This window comes from Trematomus bernacchii, unplaced genomic scaffold (genome assembly GCF_902827165.1).
Source record: "Trematomus bernacchii unplaced genomic scaffold, fTreBer1.1, whole genome shotgun sequence".
NCBI classification, from domain to species: domain Eukaryota; kingdom Metazoa; phylum Chordata; class Actinopteri; order Perciformes; family Nototheniidae; genus Trematomus; species Trematomus bernacchii.
Genome location: NW_022987714.1, coordinates 4,492,571 through 4,514,875, shown reverse-complemented (window position 1 = coordinate 4,514,875; position 22,305 = coordinate 4,492,571). Strand labels below are relative to the sequence as shown.

Genomic DNA, 22,305 nt, shown 5'->3' with positions numbered 1-22,305 from the left:
TCCTATTAGGTGAACTAGCTTCACGGTCTTGGTATTTGGCCATGCATCAATCTGAAGTTAGGTCTAATGAAAACATTTACAGTACATTTAAAATGTGGTGTTTCTGCCAGATACGTACGTAAAGTTTGCACCTGAGAGCGTTGACCCATACACTTTCCCAGTGTGTGTGTGTGGTGTGTGTGTGTGTGTGTCTGAGAGAGAGATTTTGGCAGAGTTCAGTGTTGTGTTTGTGCATGTCTACCATCACAACAGTGTTATTGCGTGAGATATCTCCAGTAAGTGTGTTTTCCAAAAGGATTGTTTGGGTTGGCGTCGATACAGATACGTATGCGTAGACGAATCACTCAGCCAGGCGATCAGTGGGCATATCCTGGTATTGTCCTGCTGAGTGTGTTTGATGGTGTCAGTCTGCAGGCACTGAGATTTGGACTGAGTCATAGTCGGCCCTTTTTTATAAACCTGGCGAGGGCGGGGGTCTTAAAGACCAGCTTTGGCGGCTGGGCGGGGGTATGTTCTTTGCTATAAAATAGATTCCAGGCAGGTTGAGCATTTGACCAAGTTCTGACTGTTGGACAACGACCCTCACACACCGATCATTATGACATGACTGTGTGAGGTCAAAATTGTGGATTGCGTTTGCCTTTTCTTTGCAACTCTGTGGATTAACAGGAGACATGGAGGTAGGACTTGCTGCAGTTTAGAGAATTGAAGATTATTACTGTTATTAAAACAGGCCGGCAGACAACTCAGAGTAATGTGATATTATAACAGGACATGATTCTGATATATGTGATGCTCATGATAATGGAGAGCATATCTACATGTGTTTCAGGTATGTATGAGGCGGTATTTGCGAGAAATCTGGGTTCTACTGCATCTGACATGTGAGTATCTGAAGGTTATTTATTTATTTTTGTTGTTTGCACTTAAAAGTAAAACTCTCTTATAGACCAATAATATGTGAAATGTTTCATATAAGATCTCCTCTTTTTGTACTCTCACTGACAGTTGCATATTGTGTCTTTTGCATGTGTTCAGCTTGCGTGGCAGCTTTGACAGGGAGATGCAGTCTCTTCGGACGGGACTACGTGCACACGTTTGATGGGGTTTTATATGAGTTTCCTGGAGATTGCAGCTATCTGCTGGCTGGAGACTGCAGCCATCGCTCCTTCACACTGCTGGGTGAGTCACACTCAGACAGTTCAATAAAAAACAAATAGATTTCAATTCTACAGGCATCTGATGCTCATCCAGTGCAGATCAGTGGCTTGTGCATAGTCACAGCCATGGGTTTGATTCTCACTGGGATATGTATGCTTAAGCAGTCTAAGTACTTGCACTGACATTTTAAAAGCTTACTCATTTTTTCTCCCTTTTAATTTACTGATGACCCAGAGATCATCGTTGTTATCATTATGTTATTTCAAACTGTTATTGTCGGTTGAAGGTTTCATAATAAATTAAATGTATTTTCAACCCATAGCTGATTTTGCCAATGGCAAAAGAACTGGAGTCACTCTATTTCTGGGGGATGCCTTCGAGCTGCACCTGTCTGTAGACGGACGGCTCTCACAAGGAGAAAAAAGGTTGAGATAGAGAATATTTAAGTAGTCATGTAAAAATAATATAATTATGTGAGTAATCAAATTGTCTTAGTCGAAAAAATAAAATCACCCCATAGTTTGTCTCCTTTTTTGCAGACTATCTGTGCCCTACGCATCTCACGCTGTGTTTGTGGGCTCTGAGCTCGGCTTCTATAAGCTCTGGAGTGAGGAGTTTGGCTTCACTGTTACCATTGATAATGCAGCCAACATCGCCTTGACACTGACCAAACACCATGCAAACCGCACCTGTGGCCTCTGTGGCAACTTCAACTCTGCATCAGCTGATGAATATACTGCGCAAGAGGGTAAGATCATCCAGGACAAAGGGCTAAAATCAACAATCTGTAACTTTGTATCTGGGATATTCTGATGTTTGAGAGCGAAGCAAGGGCAAGTTCATTATTATTGGAATCAAGGAAAGGATTTGAGTCACCAGCACTCAGCAACAGGAAGAGTAGCAGCTCAGTACAGGAAAAGATAACAAGGTCAAAGAAAGCAAGAGGAACAGTAGTGGGAGGATGAGATTAAGGAGAAATCTGTCAACTTGTTTATGTGTGTGTGTTTGTGTGTGTTTTCAGGATTCCTAACAGATGACAGTTATGATTTTGCTAATTCGTGGGCAGTGAAGGGGGCCGATCAGTCATGTCGACGTGTCTCAAAACCCAGCCAGTCTTGTAACAGCACAAAAAAGAGTTCAACGGTGAGAGAACAATTTATACACAGATACATATACACACATCTACACACATGTTGACATTGTAAGTTCTACTTCGACTTGGTACAGTACTGTGTAAAAATAATATTGTAATAGGGCAGAATTGTTGAACAGTTTCTAAATATCTGATCATTTTACTTAGAAATCTGGATTTTGCCTTACAAATTCTAAAATGAAATGGAAAACATACTGTTAAATTCTCTTGGGGTGCCTTGATGGCCTAGAGATGAAGGTGCCAACTCTCTATGTTGCATATCATTACCAATCTAGCTTTTCCCTTATTTCCTGTTCTCTCCCTTTTTGTATCTGTCTAATTTAATGAAATATCCCAGGAATATCATAATTGTGTCTTGCAAAAGCCTTCTAATTGTAACTATGCAAGTCAAACAGTTAGCTTGTGTTGCCCAATATCGATTCAGAAACTTTATTTTTACATTTCATAATTTTTCCCCTGGTGCAAATGGGCTTTCATTTACAATAGGTACGAGTTTCGTTAAAAAGGAACAGCTGGTGAGCAACAGATCTGACAGGTGTGAGTGCGGTTCTGTAACATGTTTACTGTAGACATTGTGTGTGGGCTGATCACTGAAAATCAGCCATATTTAGCAAGAACATTTTGTTCCACATGAACACCCACGTTTGATGAAACCAGTAAAGGCTACATGACAGTGTGAAACCATCGGGTGTCATCAGCTTCTCCTTCACTAACTGCAAACTGATCCTGCGTCTCGAAACAAAATGGTGCTCCTGTGTAACTGGGATACATGTAGTAGCTCCCAAAGTCAGAATATTAAATATTGGTTTAAGCTTAAGATATATTCATTGATTGAGTATTTGTTTTATAATTTAAACTTACTCTTAACTTATTTTATGGTTTACAAATCATCAACATTCTTTTTCCATCATGATGACACTAGAAGCCCATCTTCAAGTTTACCTAACAAATGTCATTTTAAACATCCTTTATCCCTTATTTACATAAGCTGGCAAGACATGACAGCCCATGCATGATAACTGAAGAGTACTTCTGTTTTCAGTCATAAACAACTAGGGTCTTAAAAGCAAACACAAATAAACATCACTATCAGCTACTATACACAAACATTTTTTTATTTCATCTGATATGTTGAAATGGTTTGACCACATTGCTTCCTTGAACTTAATGTTGCATGCATGTGTGTTTATGTAGATTTTGTCCAGCTGCAGTGTGTTGCAGACGTCCACTGTGTTTCTGCACTGTGCCCACCTGGTCTCTCCCGAGGCCTTCCTTATTCTGTGTCAGGGGGAGGCGTGTCACTGTGACCAGAGGGAGTCAGAGGACTGTTACTGTCCAATCCTGTTGGAGTACGCTCGAACGTGCCACGCCCACGGGATACTCCTGCGTGGCTGGCTGGAGGAGAGCCAGTGCTGTAAGTTTGTCAGTCATTACATAGGCAGTTGCAAGCTATAAAGTCACATGTATAACCATAATGTATGTGTTCAGTCCCCAAGTGTCCAATTGGGATGCAGTACAGTGAATGCACCAAGTCCTGCTCCACAACCTGCCACAGTCTCAACATCCAGGAGGTCTGCAAGGAAGAGTGTGCGGATGGCTGCACCTGTCCTGGTAACCTCCCACTCACTGCATCTCCCTTGTTTTACTTTCTGTCACTCTGTTACTAGTATGTGTAACATGGTGTGCATTTGTGTCTCAGTGGGCAAGGTTTTGGACGGTAACCGCTGTGTGGAGGTATCTCAGTGCTCCTGTGTGCACATGGGACGACATTTCCCTCCAGGATCCTCTATCTCTCAGGACTGCAACACCTGGTGAGGGAGGAATTACATGCAGAAACATGTATTAATACACAGATACAGATGTACTGCTATATTAAAATGTTTCCTGACATTTCTTTCCCTGCAGTGTGTGCCGTCACGGCTCGTGGGAATGCACCAATGAAGGCTGCCCGGGTAAGATTGACGTACTGTAGTAGTACCTGACTTTCACATACTACTGGTATATTACGTCCTGAGTTGCTAATTTCCAGTGTTATGTCTTTGTTTTATGTGTAGCTGAGTGCTTGGTGGTGGGCCAGTCTCACTTCAAGACCTTTGATAACAAGTTCTTCACTTTCACTGGTCACTGTCAGTTTCTGCTGGCAAGAGACTGCACAGAGAACATGTTTTCTGTCATTATTGAGAACATACAGGTAATGGGTGTTTTCTTTGATTATTTGTATCTCTTACTTTCCTGCCACTAGCTGCTTGACACTTACAGAATTGAGGCTGTTGATTTTGTGTTTCAGTGTGCAGATGATCAGGATGCTGTGTGCACACGCTCAGTGACACTCAGCCTGTCCTCTCTGGAAGACATGACAGTGAAGCTAAAGCACGGAGGAATTGTCTCTGTCAACAGCATGGACATCCAGACCCCGATGCTTCATGGTATGCCACTTTGGCACAATAGTGAATATATTTCACAAGCCTCTAATCAAACTATACGGTATATATGGTGATAAATAATATATAATATCTTTCATTATTCATTATTTATTCATAGTGTACTTCAAAATGCATGTTATAAAGTCCTTCTCAACGACAGCTTTATATGAACAGACAAGTCATAAATCATATTTGTAAGAGAAAGATAAAACAATTATTATACTACACATAAAAGAAAGTACAGTCAAATATTGCACTTCAACCTATTGTATTTTGAAGAGGCAAAACATTGGCTCTAAGATATGAAAACACATTTTTCCTCCTAAAATCATTGAAGGAATGTAGTCAACACCAGTATATAAACATAAATAAAAAACACTTTTAGTCTACCGGATTTCTCAATAACATTTTGGTGATTAGCATCAGCACTGACATGTAAGTTGTTGGAATTACTTTTAGTTGTTTCAAATGTTTACAACAACATTATATTAAATCCATCAAGTTAGTTCACTGTGTACACTTTAACAGGGCGTCTGCAAATCCAGAGATCTGCGCAGTCCTCAGTGCGTGTGAAATTTGGAGATGACCTTCGTCTGGACTGGGATGGGCGAGGCCGGGTCCTCCTAAAGGTATTAGAAAAGCCAATTTAATGGGAAAAGTATTTGAATTTCGGCAATGGCACATATGTTATAAGATGAGCAAACATGTTTACTAAACCCTGTCTACCTCCACAGCTGGGACCCCGATGGGCAGGACAGACTTGTGGTCTCTGTGGAAACTTTAATGGTAACCAAGGTGATGACTTCCTGTCTGGATCTGGTCTGGTTGAGGCGAGTCCTCAGGCATTCGGCCAGGCATGGAGGATCAATGGAGACTGTGAATCTACCCACAGACATGAGACTGATCCATGTGCCATCAACCCCAAAAGAGGTATAGAACACATATAGAGGAAAACATAACCACAGATTTCACAGCAAATTCACCTCTGCTGCTTCTTTCAGTGCGTTTTGCAGAAGAGGCGTGTTCGGTGATGATGTCAGACGTGTTCAGCCCGTGCCACTATCTGGTGAACCCGGGTCCGTTCCAGCGGTTCTGTCGGTATGATGTGTGTGCGTGTGTGGACGGGGAGGAGTGCCTGTGCTCTGCTCTGTCTGCGTACGCTGCGGCCTGCACTGCCAGAGGAGTGCTGCTCAGCTGGAGGTCTCCCTCACTCTGCGGTAACTCTCACACTCTCACACAGCTGATCTTTCATATGCACATACAATGGTAAACATCCAAACATTTCCTTTTTTTAGAATAGCATTGTAGAGCGAACGCAAAAGTCTATTATGTTGTTTAGCTTTAATCACGTATAAGTAGTTGTATATTAGAAAATCAGCAATCTCATAAATCTGTCTATAAATCTGTCTACGTCAGTGAAGTTAGTTTTAGGTTGGATATTTGTTTTAGTTTTAGGTTGGATATTTGACAGACCTTCTTTTCGTTACAAAATAAACATATTTATAGAACTAATCCAATAATAAATCCAAAGAAAAGAGGTGTGTCTTATGTGTCCAGTGTAGTGATACTATCTAGTATAGATCTTGAGTCACATCATATGACATGAAACCTATCGGAAAAAACTGAAATGGTCTTCTAGCAAATACAAATGTAAAATAATTAGTAATGAAAAAGCGGTGACACATAAGACCCTTTTATTTATACATTTTTTAACGTAATTGTACTAATATTGGCACCTAGCATTGTAGTAAGTTAAAGTGTTTTTTTTCGTTTTAAACACTTATTTATTGATGATCCCTAAGTGAAACCCTGAGGTTAAGAGAGAGGGCTCAGATGTGAGCTGACTGCTGACAGTCTGTGAAGGGACAAGAAGCCACTAGATTCTGAGTGGATGTCCAACCTCAAACTAAGCATACTGCGTTTAGGAAATTGTAAAATAACAATCATTACAAAAAGCAAAGATCTCACACAATTCCAGGGACAGAAAAAGCAGGAAAACACTATATATATTAGAGATAATGACACAGTTTAACTGAGAATATATCCCTAACCCTCCTTGATGTGATGTTGTCAGAGCTGGAGTGCACTGGAGGCCAGGTGTATGAGGCCTGTGGGAGTGTGTGCGAGCGGACGTGCCGTGCTCTGTCTGGCGCTGAGGCAGGATGTGAGGGGGAGAGGGTGTGTGAGGAGGGCTGTTTCTGTCCTGCTGGAAAGTACCTGAGCGACTCCGGAGAATGTGTGACAGCTGACCTGTGCTCCTGCCTGCACGATGGACAGCTTTACCAACCCAGTGATGTTTACGCAGATCATAACAGCATCTGGTCAGTGACTGTGTGTTTTCAAATATTTAGCTGATTAAGATATACTAATGGATATTTTGTTTTATACATACGCTATAATTTTTTGTCTGCTTTTCTTGTGTGTAGCTATTGTGAGAATGGCTCCATGCGCTGTAGCTCCCCTGAAATGAGCACATTACTGTCTGACCTCTTCTATGATGACGACCTGGCCCCATCCAGAGGTACGATTTCAGGAGCCCTATTGAATGTCTGTGTGTTTTACATTTTCTTATAGTCCACTCTCTATGTTTGACCATTTGTATTTGACATGAAACTTGTGATTTGAGTATTGTTTTTGTGTGTGCAGAGCGCCGGTCAGCCCAGTGCCCTCCTCCACTCGACCGCACAGAGTGTGAAGCAGGGGAAAAAGGACTTGAGTGTGCCAGAACCTGCCAGAACCTGGATCTGCCCTGCGTCAGCCTCGCCTGCATCCCTGGCTGCCTCTGTCCAGCCGGCACAGTAGGTTGTGTGTGTGTGTGCGTGCGTGCGTGCGTGCGTGTATAAAGCTCAAAACATCTTGATTGACAAACGGATTGATTTCAGGTACGTCACCGCAGAGACTGCATTGCACCGGAACAATGTCCCTGTTACCATAACAACAGGCCATATGCATCAGGACAGAGCATCTCTGTGGACTGCAACACCTGGTAAAATTATTGTTTGCACATATGGATATCAAGGGGAATACCTGCAATGTGTTTCCTTATTGAGCTTTTCTTGTTTTCAGTGTGTGTGGGAACAGGAAGTGGCGCTGCACAGAGAAGGTGTGCGATGGGGTCTGCCGCACCGTGGGGGAGGGGCATTACATCACTTTTGATGGCCTCAAATACTCCTTCCCTGGCCTCTGCCAATATGTCTTGGTCCAGGTAAGAGAAAGACACATCCAATAAGAGCTCCAGGGTGGATGCACAGTAAGCTGGTGAAAACAAAAATGCAACATGGATTTATTTTCCTTTAAGTCACTTTTCATTCTCCCCTTTACTACTTTCACTCTCAACAGGATAGCTGTAATGGAGAAGAGGGTTCATTTAGAGTGCTGGTGGAGAATGAGGCCTGTGGAATTGTGGGACGTCGCTGTGCAAAAGCTATCACAATCTTCTACCAGGGAGGGTTGATTGTTTTGCAACATGGAGAGGTAACACACGCACACACACACATATGTAGTTAGTAAGTGATTTAGTGTGTCATGGCCGTATTTACTAAAAAAACACTTTCAACAAGACATTAAACATGGACATAACTTCTTACATGTGACACTACAAAGCAAACACACAACTTTGTTTCCTGTCCCAAGCCTGACTCGTAAGATCATTTGCAATAAAAGTTTCCTTTCTGGAACGCAACTCAAGTTTTTCTTCCAAAAGAAAAGTAATTGCATTTTGCAAAGCAGCAAACTGACGCTTGATGATGGTCTGTTCATCTATGTTGGGATCTTTCTCTCCTCTAGGTGAAGATGAAGAGGCCGGTGCTACAGAGCTCACAGGTGGAGATTGTTAAATCTGGTCAGTTTTACACCGTGCTGCTGGGGAAACACATTTCTCTCAGCTGGGACAAGGGAACTCGCCTTCTGGTTCACATCTCAGCAACATACAGGGTGTGTATGTGTTATAACACAACCTTTGACCGTTTTGCTTGTTTTATCCACATCAATTTGTATGGTGTCTTTTATGTTACATACATTTGACTGTGTGTAGGACCGGGTGTGTGGCCTGTGTGGTAACTTTGACGGGATTGTCAACAACGACTTGGTGAGCAGCAACAACCAGCTGGAGGTCGACCCCTCACACTTCGGGAACTCCTGGAAGGTTGTTCCCAGCTGTGCCGATGTAACACAGGTAAAGTCTGTTCTTAGAGTAAAGGGCCAGTTCTCTTAAAGTACAACGTATACTGTATGTTCTCTTTTGCTTTGTATTAAGGACAATTTAGGGGTTGTAAATAAAATACCTGCATCACGGTTCCATACATGGTCCTTTTATTGTTTTTGGGTAAGTATAAATAAACCATATGGGCTGTCAATAGGCAAGATGATACATTTGATAGGAAATGAAGCAGACTCCATGTTCACTGTGATGGATTACCCACCTCAGGCAAGTCTGTGCAAGTTTAGTTTGTAACAGCCTGATTTGAAAACAATGCCTTCCCGAAAGGTTTGAAACCAACCTTGAAATGTAAATTATGCTTTGGAAAATGGTTTGCTATCATGCAAAGTATGAATGATTTGTAGTTAATGTTCTGAAAAATGATTGATTGGACTCTTAAGTCAGACATGCTGTTTTATCTAGGCTGTGTGAAGAAGAGATACCAGAACTACAACAAAAGATTCACTTGTGATAAATATTAATGTGTACCAAACTGTGCAGTATCATTTCATATGTGCAATGATGTGAATTCAAGCATTCATGCTTTATATTTTGTCTCCTAATTATGTTTAACTTTTTATGTTGTTTACTTAATAATTGCATATTTTTTTGTTTATTACTATTACCACCTATTCCGCTATGCCTCACACTGCAAAATACTGCACTGTGAGAATAATAAGGATAGATATTTATACTTTCTAGTATAGGATAAGACGTAGATACTGTTGCACTGAATGTGTGTGTGTGTGTTTTTGTATGTGTGTTCTTGTGTGTATAGATACCTCTGCCTTGCAGCGATAACATTGTAAAGCTGATAACAGTGGAGCAGTCATGTCGAGTGATCACTGGTCCTCCCTTTAAAGAATGCAACAGCCAGGTGAGTGTTATTACAGACAGAATTTAAACGTAATGTCCCGCGACACACCATGCATTGTGAGGTTCATGCCCTTGGTCATTTGCCTGTGTGTCTGTAGGTGGATGCAGAGCCATATGTAGAGATGTGTGTGGAGGCAGCATGCTCTTGTCCCTCAGTGGGCGACTGTGCATGTTTCTGTGATGTCATCGCGGCCTACGCTCAGGCCTGCTCAGAGCGGGGGGTGTCCGTCCGCTGGAGATCCAATGATCTTTGTCGTAAGTGTGTAAAATGTCTCCAAATGTCATTTTCTGGCTGGAATTAACTTTACTGTCAAAGAAACATCTCGACTTGTTAAAAGTGTTTTCTGAGTTAAGAATTCTATCCGAGACACAAATGTCCGCTCCCATGCGGCTCCTCTGCTTGTTTTAGCACACTTTTTCAATACTGCTGTTATTTTCCTACATGAAGCATTTTGTGTTATCAACTAGACTTAAGAGTTCTTCATTAACTAGTTTTTGGGTTTAAGTAATGGTATCAGGTTCTTGATTTTCACTCAGATCAGGATTTATACTCTTTAAATGTGATGTTCTGAAAATCTCCTCTTAATGATCTAGTTGAGAAAATGTACTTGTTTTTTTTACATTTCTAAATACTTTATCATCCTCAGATCGTCTTTATCTTGAAGAAAGATACTTATATGTAGTAAGGAATATTCAAAAGCAGTGGCCACATTTTGTTGCACGATCAATACATTAGTCTAAAAATGTAACTTCTGTTTCCTCAGCAATAAGCTGTGAGGAGCTGAACCCCAGGAGCCCAGGTTTGGGGGAGGAGTTATGCCAGTGGAGGTTTAATGCTTGTGGGCCTGCCTGTCCAATCACCTGCCAGCACCCAGATCCCCTCCACTGTTCACTCGATTGTGTGGAAGGTTGCCATGCCTACTGCCCCCGAGGTGCCAAAAATACTGGATATACACTAAATGCAAATAATTTGAACAATATTTGTAAATACTGAATAAATATAATTGGATCTATTATTGTACAAATAGGCAAACCGTTTAGATGAGTTATATTTATTTTAATCTTTTAGGCCAACTACTGGATGAGGTGGCCATGCGTTGCGTGGAACCCTCTCAGTGTCAGGTGTGTGTCCATGAGAGTCAGAGAATTTCCCACGGAAACAAGGTCATCCTGAACCATGATGACCCCGACCACTGCAAAATATGGTAATACAACACAAGTCTGCACATTTTGGATTTGTCATCAATGCTTTCTAATTTGATTATTTGCAGATTTTAAGATGATTTATATTTATTTTCCAAAGTCACTGTGAAAACAACACACTGAGCTGTGAAGTGTGTGCCTCCTCCGCCATCTTCACCACTCCGACACCAACCCCCACCTATGGCGCCTTCACGACCCTGCCCTTTACCACCATGATGCCTGAGGGCACATGTGACCGCGCCATGGATCTGGCCTTCCTATTGGATGGTTCAGAAGCCCTGACCGAAGACGAATTTCAGGCGACCAAAGAGTTCATACTCGGAGTGGTTGAACGATTCCGCATGGGCTCGGCTCACACTCGAGCCACAGTGCTGCTTTACCACTCTGGAGTCAAAACATATGACCTGCAGGTAGATAACTGTATATTATATATGTGTGAGACAGGAAAGTGTGTATTCTTACCCAAGTGTGAAGTGCTGCATGATGCACTCTGTGGAATAATTGATCAAACAAATTTAGCCCATAAACATGCTGACTCGTGGAAACTATAATAATAATTAATGCCTGGGGAATCTTCCTGTTTTCCCTAATTTATGCTTGTAGGTTCAGAAGTGGCTGTTTAAGAAGACTGTGCGTGAGCTGCATTACACAGGAGGAGATGCAGCCTTCTTGGATGAAGCTGTCAAGTATCTAGTTATCAACATCTATGACAAAAACAAGCGTGACAAGGCTGGCCGGGTTGCCATCATCTTGACTGCTAGTGCCAACCCTCGCCCCGTCCGTGCTGTGGTCAAGATGCTCCGCAAGAAAGCCATCACCACCCTCACAGTGGCCCTGGGTCCCGGGGTAAACATGGGGCAGATTAATGACATCACCAACGCAAACCCAGAAAACAGGGCGTATGTGTTGAGCAGCACAGGAGAGCTGTCCGATCGAATGTTAGAGCTGACAGATTACCTCTGCACCCTGGGGATGGAGCCTGAGGTGGCCAAACCTCCAGCGCCAAAGTCCACTTTGCAGGGCACCACCACCACAACCCTGGCCCCTCATCTGGAGTCCAACCCAACACGACATCTCCCCAACACTCCTACATCCACAACCCCTTCTGGCTTGTCTCCCGTCACCACATCGCCGTCTTCCACCCCTCCAGCCAAAGATGTGACCTTCATCATAGAAGGCTCTGATGCAGTCGGTGAAGTCAACTTTAACAAGTCACTTCTCTTCTTGGAGGAAGTTATCTCAAAGCTGACGGAGGAAGAAGAGTACATTCGTATCACTGTGATCCAGTACTCTGTAACGGTCACTGTAGAGATCCGTCGGTGGGAGTTGAGACGCCAGAGCACCCTGCTGCGACAACGACTGAGGGAGATTCGTTGGAGGGGTGGAAGTCAGACCAACACAGGCACAGCTGTCACCACCACTTTTCAAGAAATGGCTACAGTAAGGCCTTTCCGCGGCCCCACACCTCCTCAACTGGTCTTCCTTGTGACAGAAAACCCGCCTACTGACACTGTGACCCGCCCGCCTTCTACGAGCACCCACACACAAGTCTATCCCATTGGTGTTGGACCAAAGATACGAGAGACTGACTTGCTTCCATTCAGTTCCCCTCAGCGGCCGCTGCTTGTTGACGACTACAACCATCTGACAACCCTGGTCCACCGTGTAGTCAATATCACAAAAACCACAGTCAGGCCCCGTTCTCCTACTCTGCCTCCCCTCGTCCTCACAACACTCTCCACCCTGCCGCCCTCAGGTACAGAAAAACACACTTGCTTCAATCATTCAGTCCACCATGAGTCCTTGGCTTGTAATCATTTGTGAGCTTATCTTTGTCCAGTGCCGTGTCAGAAGCCTGTGGATGTGTTGTTCCTGTTGAAGGCTGGAGAGCAGTTTGAGGACATGAAGACCTTTGTCAAAGCTTTCATCAATAATGCAGACATAGGTAGGTGTGACCTGGCCCCTAAATACCCTACCACATTTTAAATGTAATATGGACTGCATCTCACTGATGTAATGTATTATTATAAGTTCTACCTGTTTTTAATCCTTCTGTCTTTCACAATAACATTTCAAAAGAACATTTGAAAAACTACCTGGAGCTGAGATTTTTTGCAGCTTAACTGTTTTATTATTGCTCAAATCATAAGTGGTTTAACAGGAATGTACTGAATTACTTACTGTTGTGAGATCACCCAATTATCTGTATGCCTCTGCACTGACTAGAGCCGTGGTGGGTGTATTTTAACATTTTCTATAAAACGACAACATTGCATTAAGGTACAAATCGACTACATATTTGTATATAATCAACCAGGTTGTAAATCTCTCTCGTGCATGTCTATAATGATCTAACTTGTTTATGTGTGCAGGGCTGAATGGCACTAAGGTGAGTGTGCTTCAGTATGGAGTCACCAACACAGCAGAGCTCACGTGGAAAGAGGAACAAAGCAAACCCCACCTCCTGAAGCTGGTGGAGAGAATACCAAGCCGGACTTCTGCTGCCCCAGCACTAGGTAGTGGACATGTACACTAACACGTGCACACACATTAAAGCAGACACACACACACACACACACACACACTCACTGCCCTGTCTGTCTGCAGGCTCTGCGCTGCGATTCGCTGTGCAGACGGCCATCTCCAGCGGTGGGAGAGTCGGTGTAGCCAAGGCCGTGGTGATGCTGGTGACTGACAAATCAGCTGATGATGTCAAAGAAGCAGCTAACGAGGCACTGGCAGCAGGTAATTAAGTCACTATTGACATGTTTAACATTTTCTCCTCAGTTAAAAAAACATTTGGTATGTTTCCATCCTTCATCTTCCTGTGTAGTGTCACTTAAAAGTACCTGATAAGTGTTTTCCCTCAGGTGTATCAGTGTTCCCCATTGCGGTGGGACCAGGCTATGACAGGAGCGAGCTTGGTGTGATCGGTCGCCACGGCAATGAAGACAACACTCTGCACTTGAACAGCATGGATCAATTACTGATGGTGCTAACTCTGGACCACGGTTTCATAGAGAGAATCTGTAGAGGTGCTTACCTCTCACACACACACACATACAGTTTCATTTTTCCTAGTAAAAATAATGTTATGAATAAATACATCTGTTCTTAAATATAGTTGTACTATTATAATATATAACTTGTGTTAATTGATCATAATGCTATTGGTCATTGCTTCCTTTCTCAGCTGGTCCTCCAGGACTGTGTGTAGATGATAATGGGAATGAGAGAAAGGTGAGTAAGGTCTGCTGAGGTTGAATAAAAGCAGTTCAGAAACCTTTTACAGCCCGTACAGCAATACTTGTCTGTTTATGTTTTTCAGCCTGGTGAATCATGGCTGCTGGAGGACGGCTGCCACTCTCTCCTCTGCCACCCCAGTGGGGCTGTGACATTACAAAACCACAAAGTCAGCTGTGACAGACTGGAGCCTCCGGCCTGCAGTAACAACATGCCACCTGTCAGAGTCCAGGAGACCTGTGGCTGCCACTGGGAATGCCCTTGTATGTACATCAGAAGGATAAAATAGCTTCTAAACTTGCATTCAATGTAACCCGTCTATATTCGGTGAACAACATTTGCCATGTGGGTTGCTAACAATGACACTTGCATTCCAGTCTATTTATACCAACTGTTAAGGGATCATGTGTCTCTCTCCTCCTCCCGCCTGCTGTGTTTACAGGCATGTGTATGGGCAGCTCCACCAATCATGTTGTGAGGTTTGATGGCTTGGCGCTCAGGCTGGATGGGGAGGGTTTGTGCTCCTATACACTTCTCACTGTCAGCAAAAACATCAGTGAAGGGTCAGAGGTCAAACTCCACAGCGGGCCATGTCAGGACTCAGCGAATTACAACCAGGTCTGCATGAAAGCCATGGAGGTTATCCATGGGCCACATACATTGCTGCTGAAGGATGATATGACGGTAAGCTGTGTGTGTTGCTAAAGTGAATCAATACATGCGAGTCCATGAGGGGTCATTTACTAACTATGTGTCTGTTGGAGCAGGCAGTGATTGATAGAGAAGAACTTGTGCTGCCGTGGCGGTTCGCTGGCCTAGAGCTGGTGCGTTATGGAGGAGTGATGCTGCAGCTGAAGTCCGACCACGGCTACGTCCTGACTTTCACTCCTCAGAGCAATGAGTTTACCATCACGCTGCTCAGCTCCACCACCTCAGGCCACACTGCTGGACTCTGCGGTAACACACACTGAACAAAAACATAAACAAAAACACAGCACTTCAGTTTACGCTCCAATATTGAAGATGTTAAGATAAAATATTTTATAAGACTTAAACTATGCATGAAAAAGATATGTACATTTCAAATAAGGCTTTTAGTGTGAAACGGTCAAGCCACTGTAATAACAATTCTGGGAACTCAGGATCTTGAAATGCTACCTGTGTCTGAAGTGGATGGATTACCAAAGGAGAAGTGCTCACTAACACGGATTTGAAAAAAATCTGTGCACATTATTTGAGAAATAAAAAAACAACATTTTTTTTATTTAATTATTTAATTTAAACTAAACTTTAACACTGTCTCCTTCCTCTGACCTCTGACCTCTCTCTCTTTCTCTCTCTCTCTCTGTTTCTTCCAGGTGCCTGTGGAGAGGAGAAGTTGAACGTCCTATCTTTACGTAATGGCAGCTCGACCGCTGACCAGCCCTCCTTTGTCTCAGACTGGACTGTGGCTGCAGATGAGGGTGTGTGTCTGCCAAAGCGCAGGGCAGTGTGTGTGCTCGGAGCATCGATGGGATGTCAGGCCCTGCGTTCTGAAGTGTTTGAACCGTGCCACGCACATATTCCTGTCCAGGTGTTCCTTGCCAAGTGTGATGAGCAGGCATGTGAGGAGTCAGATGTGTGTGAGCTCATGTCTGCCTATGCACGCCTCTGTAGACAGAGAGGTGTGTGTGTGGACTGGCGAACCCCCCACCTCTGTCGTAAGTAAGATTTATGATTCAATTCAGCGGACGCGGTTTAACACCCAGTCGGATGCTAAACTTCAGCCTGGTCTTTGTGTCACAGCATTACAGTGCCCCAGCTCCATGGAGTATGAAGCCTGTCGGACAGGGTGTGTGGACGACTGTGGCAGCACACAGAGGTTGCGAGGCGACCGGCCGGCTGCCAGGGGTAACGAGTCATCCTGCATGGATACGCCTACAGAGGGCTGTTTCTGCACTGGAGGGACGGTTTTGCATCACGGCCAGTGTGTGTCACCAGAAGCATGTAGGCAGTGTGTTGACCAGAAGGGACGCACGTATTCGGTGAGACTCATGAGGAACATCTAAATTACCATCTTAATTACAGAAGCACATGCTGGTAGAATTGGATGTGCCAACCATTGAAGTGTTCACCATTAAAACTGTGCTGTGATCGCCCTCTAGTGTCTATTCCTAATATAACCAATATAAATGGTTTGCTTTGTTTGTACAGTACATGCAGAGTTGGGTACCAGATGAGAACCCGTGTTTAATTTGCATGTGTTTGGACCAACACCACATCAACTGCACTGCCCGGCCCTGCAACGATGTCAAAGGCAAGCAGCCATTGTGTTACTGCTGCTCATTCTCATACAGTAGATCTGGTTTAGCAAACAATGATCCAAAAATAATGGCAGTGTTGTATTAAGATGTCACTCTTTAATGATTAATCATGTGTGTATGTGTGTGTAGCTCCAGTATGTGGACCCTGTGAGATCCTGAGAGAGAGGAGAGAGTCAAAGTGCTGCCCAGAGTACAAGTGTGGTATGTAAATAACAATATGTAACATTATTAAAACGTTCCTATTTCCACACCAATATTACAGGAGCCTCATCAAATGAGAGCAGGAAGAACAGACCAGTCAGTCTTCAATATAATATAACATTATATTGTGTAATATAATGATATATTTTATCTGAGTGCATGCATTGCTTGTTGTGTTTTTTATTTATGTATTATCTTAATGTGTGCACATGTATAAATGTGTCTGTTGATTGTGTATATATAGGATATACATATTTTATACATATTTGTATTTTTATATTCGGGATTGTGGGAAACGGTATTTCGATCTCTCTGTCTGTACACACAAACTGGAAGATTGACAATAAAGTTGACTTGACTTTGACTTTTGATTGTAATAAAGTCATAGTCAATTAAATTGATTGCTACTGACAAATGAATAAACCTCTTCCACCTGTATGAAGAAATAGCTAATTAAAAAATAATCTAAATAAGGAAAGAAACATTTAATTAATTGAAATGATTATCGGTGTTTTTCAGTGCTCTGTATTTAACAGAGATGGATTGTTCCTGGAGAGTAAATCCTCGCCCCACTTTAACATGCCGTATCACTCTGTGCATTTTCAGTGTGTGATCTGGTGACGTGTGACCTGCCTGAAGTTCCTCGCTGTGAGGACGGTCAGACTGTGGTTCTGAAAAACCCCGGGGAATGTCAACCTATACACGAGTGCGGTATGCCTCTTTCAGATTCTCTGTGATGTTCCAGCTCTGATTTTCTCTGGCACACATACAGACATGAAACAGAGCACACATCCATTTGATCTCTTTTACATTTTTCCTTTCATCTCTTTTCCCACTTCACAGTCTGCAAAAAGGAAGAGTGTGCTCTGCAAGCTCCCCCCGCTTGTCCCGCACATCGTCAACTGTCAGAGAGAAAAACAAAGTGCTGTGATGCGTTTGAATGTGTGTGTAACTGCCAGAACTCCACACACACCTGCCCTGCTGGGTTCATCACTTCCTCTGCTACCAACGACTGCGGCTGCACAGAAACCAGCTGCCTGCCGGACAAGGTGTGTGAAGAGCAGTGGTGGAGGTCTCGAGGAATCTGAAGTATTCAAGTAAAAGTATTCCCCTGTGACTGCTGTACTATCATTAGGGTTATTATAGATGAACAAATGTATAACCAGGGTTTGAATGCTGTAGCTGGTTAAGGTAGATGTCATCTTAAAGGAATGCAAATTATTATTATTTTCATGAATATCTTTTTCTTTTTGATTAATCTCCTGATTATTTTCTCTTTTACTGTTTGTCAAAATGAAGATATTAGTGAGAAATACGATAACAATCACACAGAGCCCCAATTGACTCCTTTGTGCTCATCCATCAGCACAAAATTACCGGAATTATTTTTGCGTGTTCTGTATGCCAATTAATATTTATGTATATTAATGTAATATTTGCTTCCTAAATGTAATTGAGTAAAAGTAGAAAGAGGCATGATAAGGAAGACTCCTGACATTTCTAAATAAAAAAACAGGCCTTGTTTAGATGTAGTTAGTTACATATTGTGTTTGTCAACATGCATCGGTTCCTATTTCTGTGCTGTTACTGTTGAACCTATCCTGTTTTATCATCATGTGTCTCTCCAGGTATGCGTGGTTGGTTCCGTGGTCCACCCAGTGGGGAGTGATTGGGAGGAAGGATGTGAGAAGTGCAGTTGTACCCAGCTACAGGACAAAGACACATCACTGCACATTGCTCAGTGTACACCGCCTGTGTGTGATCGAAACTGCCCTCAGGTGGGACACACACATATCAAACATTCACATTTGCTTTATGCTTCTATACCTTTATCGTAACTCATATATGTGTATTGTGTATTTCAGGGCTCCACGTACACTCCATCAAATGGAGAGTGCTGTGGGAAGTGCACACCGAGCAGCTGTGTGGAGTCAGCGGGGGAGATGCGAGGGGACAATCTGTTCGGGGAAAACCTCAGACATGTATGTGTGCAGAGAAATCACACACGCCTGAATAATATAGGAAACCAATTAATTCTAATGTTTGTTTTTTGTGTAATTGTCAATGCACGCTTTGTAGGGTGTTAAGTGTAGAATTTCATTTACAGCTGACTGTTTGGATGTTTTAAAGAGGGGCTGTAGTACCTATCCATAGTCAATGTATTACACAAAGTAGATGGGCATCTGCATGATGCGAGTTTTGAAAAAAAAGACACCAAATAGGGGGTGGCTGACCACCTTTACAAGATCCAAACATTCTCTCTAAGAAGCATTTAAATAAATGGGGGAATATATTTCTTGCTCTATGTACAGATAAATTCGACACTTCTGCATATTCCCTTTTATCAAATATCTGTGTCTGTTTATAGGTGGGAGAGGTATGGCAGTCTCCACATGAAAAATGTGTGTTACATCAGTGTGTGAAAGTAAAAGACGAGGTGTTCATCTCTGCAACAAACGTCAGCTGCTCTGCTATGGACACTCCTTCCTGCCCGCTGGGAACAGAGTTACGCTGCGACATCGAAGATTGCTGCCCCCGCTGCCATTGCGGTAAACTCACATTCATAAACATAATTTAAAAAAGGACTCAGACACACCATTTGGTAAAGCAGGGTGGCATTATGAGTTAGGAGACTGACCTTCCACGAGCATGCATTATTTCATTTTCCTGAATCATCATGCTGTCACTCATACACTTTACTGAGGTGCAGATGCAAGGTCTGTCCAGCAGGTGACACTCTCACACTGGTGTCATCCCAGAGCCTGTTACCATTACCTGTCCTTAATATGAATGGCAAATGTATTTATTTGTGCTTTTCTCTTTACAGCTCCAATGAATGCTTGTGTCCTGAACAACACTGTGATAGGAGTAAGTCATGTGCACAAGAAAAGCACTCTTTTTCATATAAGAGCCTTTAAAATAGTTCCTTCACTGCTCCATGTGTGTGTGTTTGTGCAGGCAGGAGAGAAGCTGATGATGGACGTGTGTACACAATGCGAGTGTACGGTGGAGGATGGTGCCGTGAGGAAATACCGGCTGTCCTGCAGGAGTATGAGTTGTCCCACTTGCCCCATGGTAACCAACATCCCGTCATTATTTTGTATTATCACCCTTATCCTTTGTCATCATAATTATTTTCATGACTAACCATTCAAATCAAACGTCCATCATTTCCATCAAAGATCCTTTAATCCACTGACCACATTCCCTCTCTACTCATCAACACATTTTAAACTCATATTTTTCTATGATTCACTCCATTCACAGAGGTAAGTAGAGAACTGTTTATTTGAAAAGAATTGCCGTAAAAAAATGCCTATATAAAGGCCATATTAATCAAATTGTTTTCAGGGATACACTCTTCAAAAGGAGGAAAATGCTTGCTGTGGTCGATGTGTTCCCACTGCCTGCTTCATGCAAGGGCCGGATGGAAATCTGATCAGTCTGCAGGTAGGTGCTCAGCAGCAAAGGACATGCCTGGATCATTAACTGACACTTAAACAAATTGAATTCAAATAATAATGTTTATGTTGAAAGCAGCAGAAATAACACATTGTAAAATGTACTGATTCTGCAACAAGGCTGTAAAATAATAAATGTTGTATACTATATCATACAACTGCATACTGCAATACACTATACTATGTTATACCATACTAACTAGCGCTAGACTGCACTATGTTATATTAAACCACAATTAACTACACTTTCTTTAATCAATAGAGTAGTGCCACTAAAATAAGATATGATATAGTAAAAGTTGGTTTGGCATCAGATTAGAGATATTTTGTCTTCAGCTGTTTGCTTTGGTACATTTCAAATGGCGAGAATTGCTTTTCAGCAGCATGCATAAAAACTGTATTTGTATGTGTGTGCATGTCTCTCTTCAGGTGAACACCACTAGCGAGGACGGTTGCAACCTGTATACCTGTGGTGTGAACAGTAAAGGGGATCTTGTCCTGCAAACCAAAATTACCACCTGCCCTCCTTTCAACCGCCAGACGTGCCTCGACCAGGGGGTACGATGCTACACAAAATGCCCATACATACTGACATCTACACTTACATCTCTGTTAAATGTTTCTCTCCTGTGTGATTTCAGGGGAAAGTCAGTCAGATTGGAACAACCTGCTGTGAAATGTGTAAGTAGAACTGTGACCTTTGCAAGATTGGTACAGTGTTTAAAAAAATGTGAACACTGTGATTTTAATAAGAGTGTGTGCATATGTGAAGGTACGGAGCCAGAGTGCCGTAGGACAGCAGGAACGCTAAACAACATCAAAGTGGATGACTGCCAGTCAGAGCACCAAATAGAATTGCATTACTGTGAGGTAAGAGACTACACACACACACACACACACACACACACACACACACACACACACACACACACACACACACACACACACGCACACACACACACACACACACACACAGGGTGATTATTACTTCCCATCCCCTAGGATTAGCCTGCAGAGTTCAATGAAATCGTTCTTTAACACTGTCCCTCCATCCCACCCTCCTCTCTCACCCCGTGCTGTCTGTCCATCTGTCCGTCCGTCCATCAGGGCAAATGTCGCAGTAAGTCCATGTACTCCCTGGAGAGCGCTGCAGTGGAGCAGGAGTGTGTGTGCTGTGCTGCTGTGGAGACGGAGCCTCTCGATGTTCCCCTGCTCTGTGCCAATGGCACCCGCAGCCACCAGACTGTCCTGTCTGTCACTGCGTGTGACTGTCTGTCCAAACACTGCACCTAGAGAGGAAGGAGAGGAGGGATAAGTGAGTTATAAGGTTATAAATGTAAACGGATTGTGTATATCCACATCAAATGTACCCACATACAATGATAAGAGCAACAATAACAATAAAACAAACTTGCCAATTTCCATGAGCCCTTTTTGTCTGTGTTTGTTGATATCTACACACTGGAGATTGATATCTGTTTAGATGTTTGAATAATTCAAAAATGATATAGATTCTTATAAAGATGTAATGCTTTTTCATACCTAGATCTTGCAATATCAATCAATCATTCAATAAAATAATGAATCTTTGCAGCCCTTTGTGAGCAAATAACTTATTTTTGAGGCGTGTCTGTAGAGGGTATACAAGGTTCACTTTTAAGTCTTCACCTGTAAGTTCTTTCTTCCCGCTCTGGATTTCTGAGAAGCTTTTGTTTTTGTATGACCTTAAATTGAATATGTTTGGGTATTGGACTGTTGCTCCAACAAAACAAGCTTCTCTTTGTTTATTGTCTTGATCTTTTAATAGATGGACCGTACAAATGATAAATCAATTCACTGGCATGAGAAAAAATGGCTACTTAAGAAAACTGTGTAATAAGCTTCCTTAATGGGGAAAGCAGAATTTCCTTGAAACAGCTTTCATTGATTTTGAAATCATTATTCCAACACTTTCTCCTAATAATTGCTGAATGTTAGGCTTGCCTGTTGAGAGATTACATTGTTTCATTTTAATCTTAACCCTTGTGCTCATACCAAATATTATTTTGCTAAGTGAAAATAAGTAGTTTGAGGGTACCCACTG

At 42.6% G+C, this 22,305-nt stretch overlaps 1 protein-coding gene across 1 annotated transcript; it reads left to right on the top strand.

The window, feature by feature from the left end:
• The first annotated feature begins 529 nt into the window (after positions 1 to 529).
• Positions 530 to 21,644, top strand: vwf (von Willebrand factor). The gene is made up of 53 exons (XM_034141925.1): positions 530 to 680; positions 833 to 884; positions 1,039 to 1,182; positions 1,484 to 1,586; positions 1,701 to 1,909; positions 2,183 to 2,304; positions 3,509 to 3,728; positions 3,803 to 3,925; positions 4,014 to 4,125; positions 4,220 to 4,266; positions 4,369 to 4,505; positions 4,602 to 4,740; positions 5,266 to 5,366; positions 5,472 to 5,667; positions 5,739 to 5,954; positions 6,812 to 7,058; positions 7,164 to 7,258; positions 7,384 to 7,535; positions 7,620 to 7,723; positions 7,804 to 7,942; positions 8,077 to 8,211; positions 8,524 to 8,670; positions 8,771 to 8,911; positions 9,714 to 9,812; positions 9,910 to 10,066; positions 10,576 to 10,743; positions 10,881 to 11,016; positions 11,115 to 11,424; positions 11,618 to 12,770; positions 12,855 to 12,959; positions 13,387 to 13,530; positions 13,622 to 13,759; positions 13,885 to 14,049; positions 14,208 to 14,254; positions 14,343 to 14,520; positions 14,700 to 14,941; positions 15,025 to 15,214; positions 15,616 to 15,957; positions 16,043 to 16,281; positions 16,451 to 16,553; positions 16,690 to 16,761; positions 17,368 to 17,472; positions 17,605 to 17,810; positions 18,390 to 18,539; positions 18,627 to 18,743; positions 19,130 to 19,310; positions 19,589 to 19,629; positions 19,720 to 19,836; positions 20,113 to 20,211; positions 20,652 to 20,780; positions 20,864 to 20,903; positions 20,995 to 21,092; positions 21,330 to 21,644. The coding sequence occupies exons 1-53, from the start codon at positions 675 to 677 to the stop codon at positions 21,513 to 21,515; spliced, it is 8,544 nt and encodes a 2,847-aa protein (XP_033997816.1). The 5' UTR covers positions 530 to 674; the 3' UTR covers positions 21,516 to 21,644.
• Positions 21,645 to 22,305: the final 661 nt, after the last annotated feature.

Excerpts from the sequence above, each read along its gene's own strand:
- vwf (XM_034141925.1), top strand. Across the intron at positions 11,017-11,114 it reads CCCGACCACTGCAAAATATG|TCACTGTGAAAACAACACAC; the intron begins GTAATACAACAC and ends TATTTTCCAAAG. Across the intron at positions 20,212-20,651 it reads GAAATCTGATCAGTCTGCAG|GTGAACACCACTAGCGAGGA; the intron begins GTAGGTGCTCAG and ends GTCTCTCTTCAG.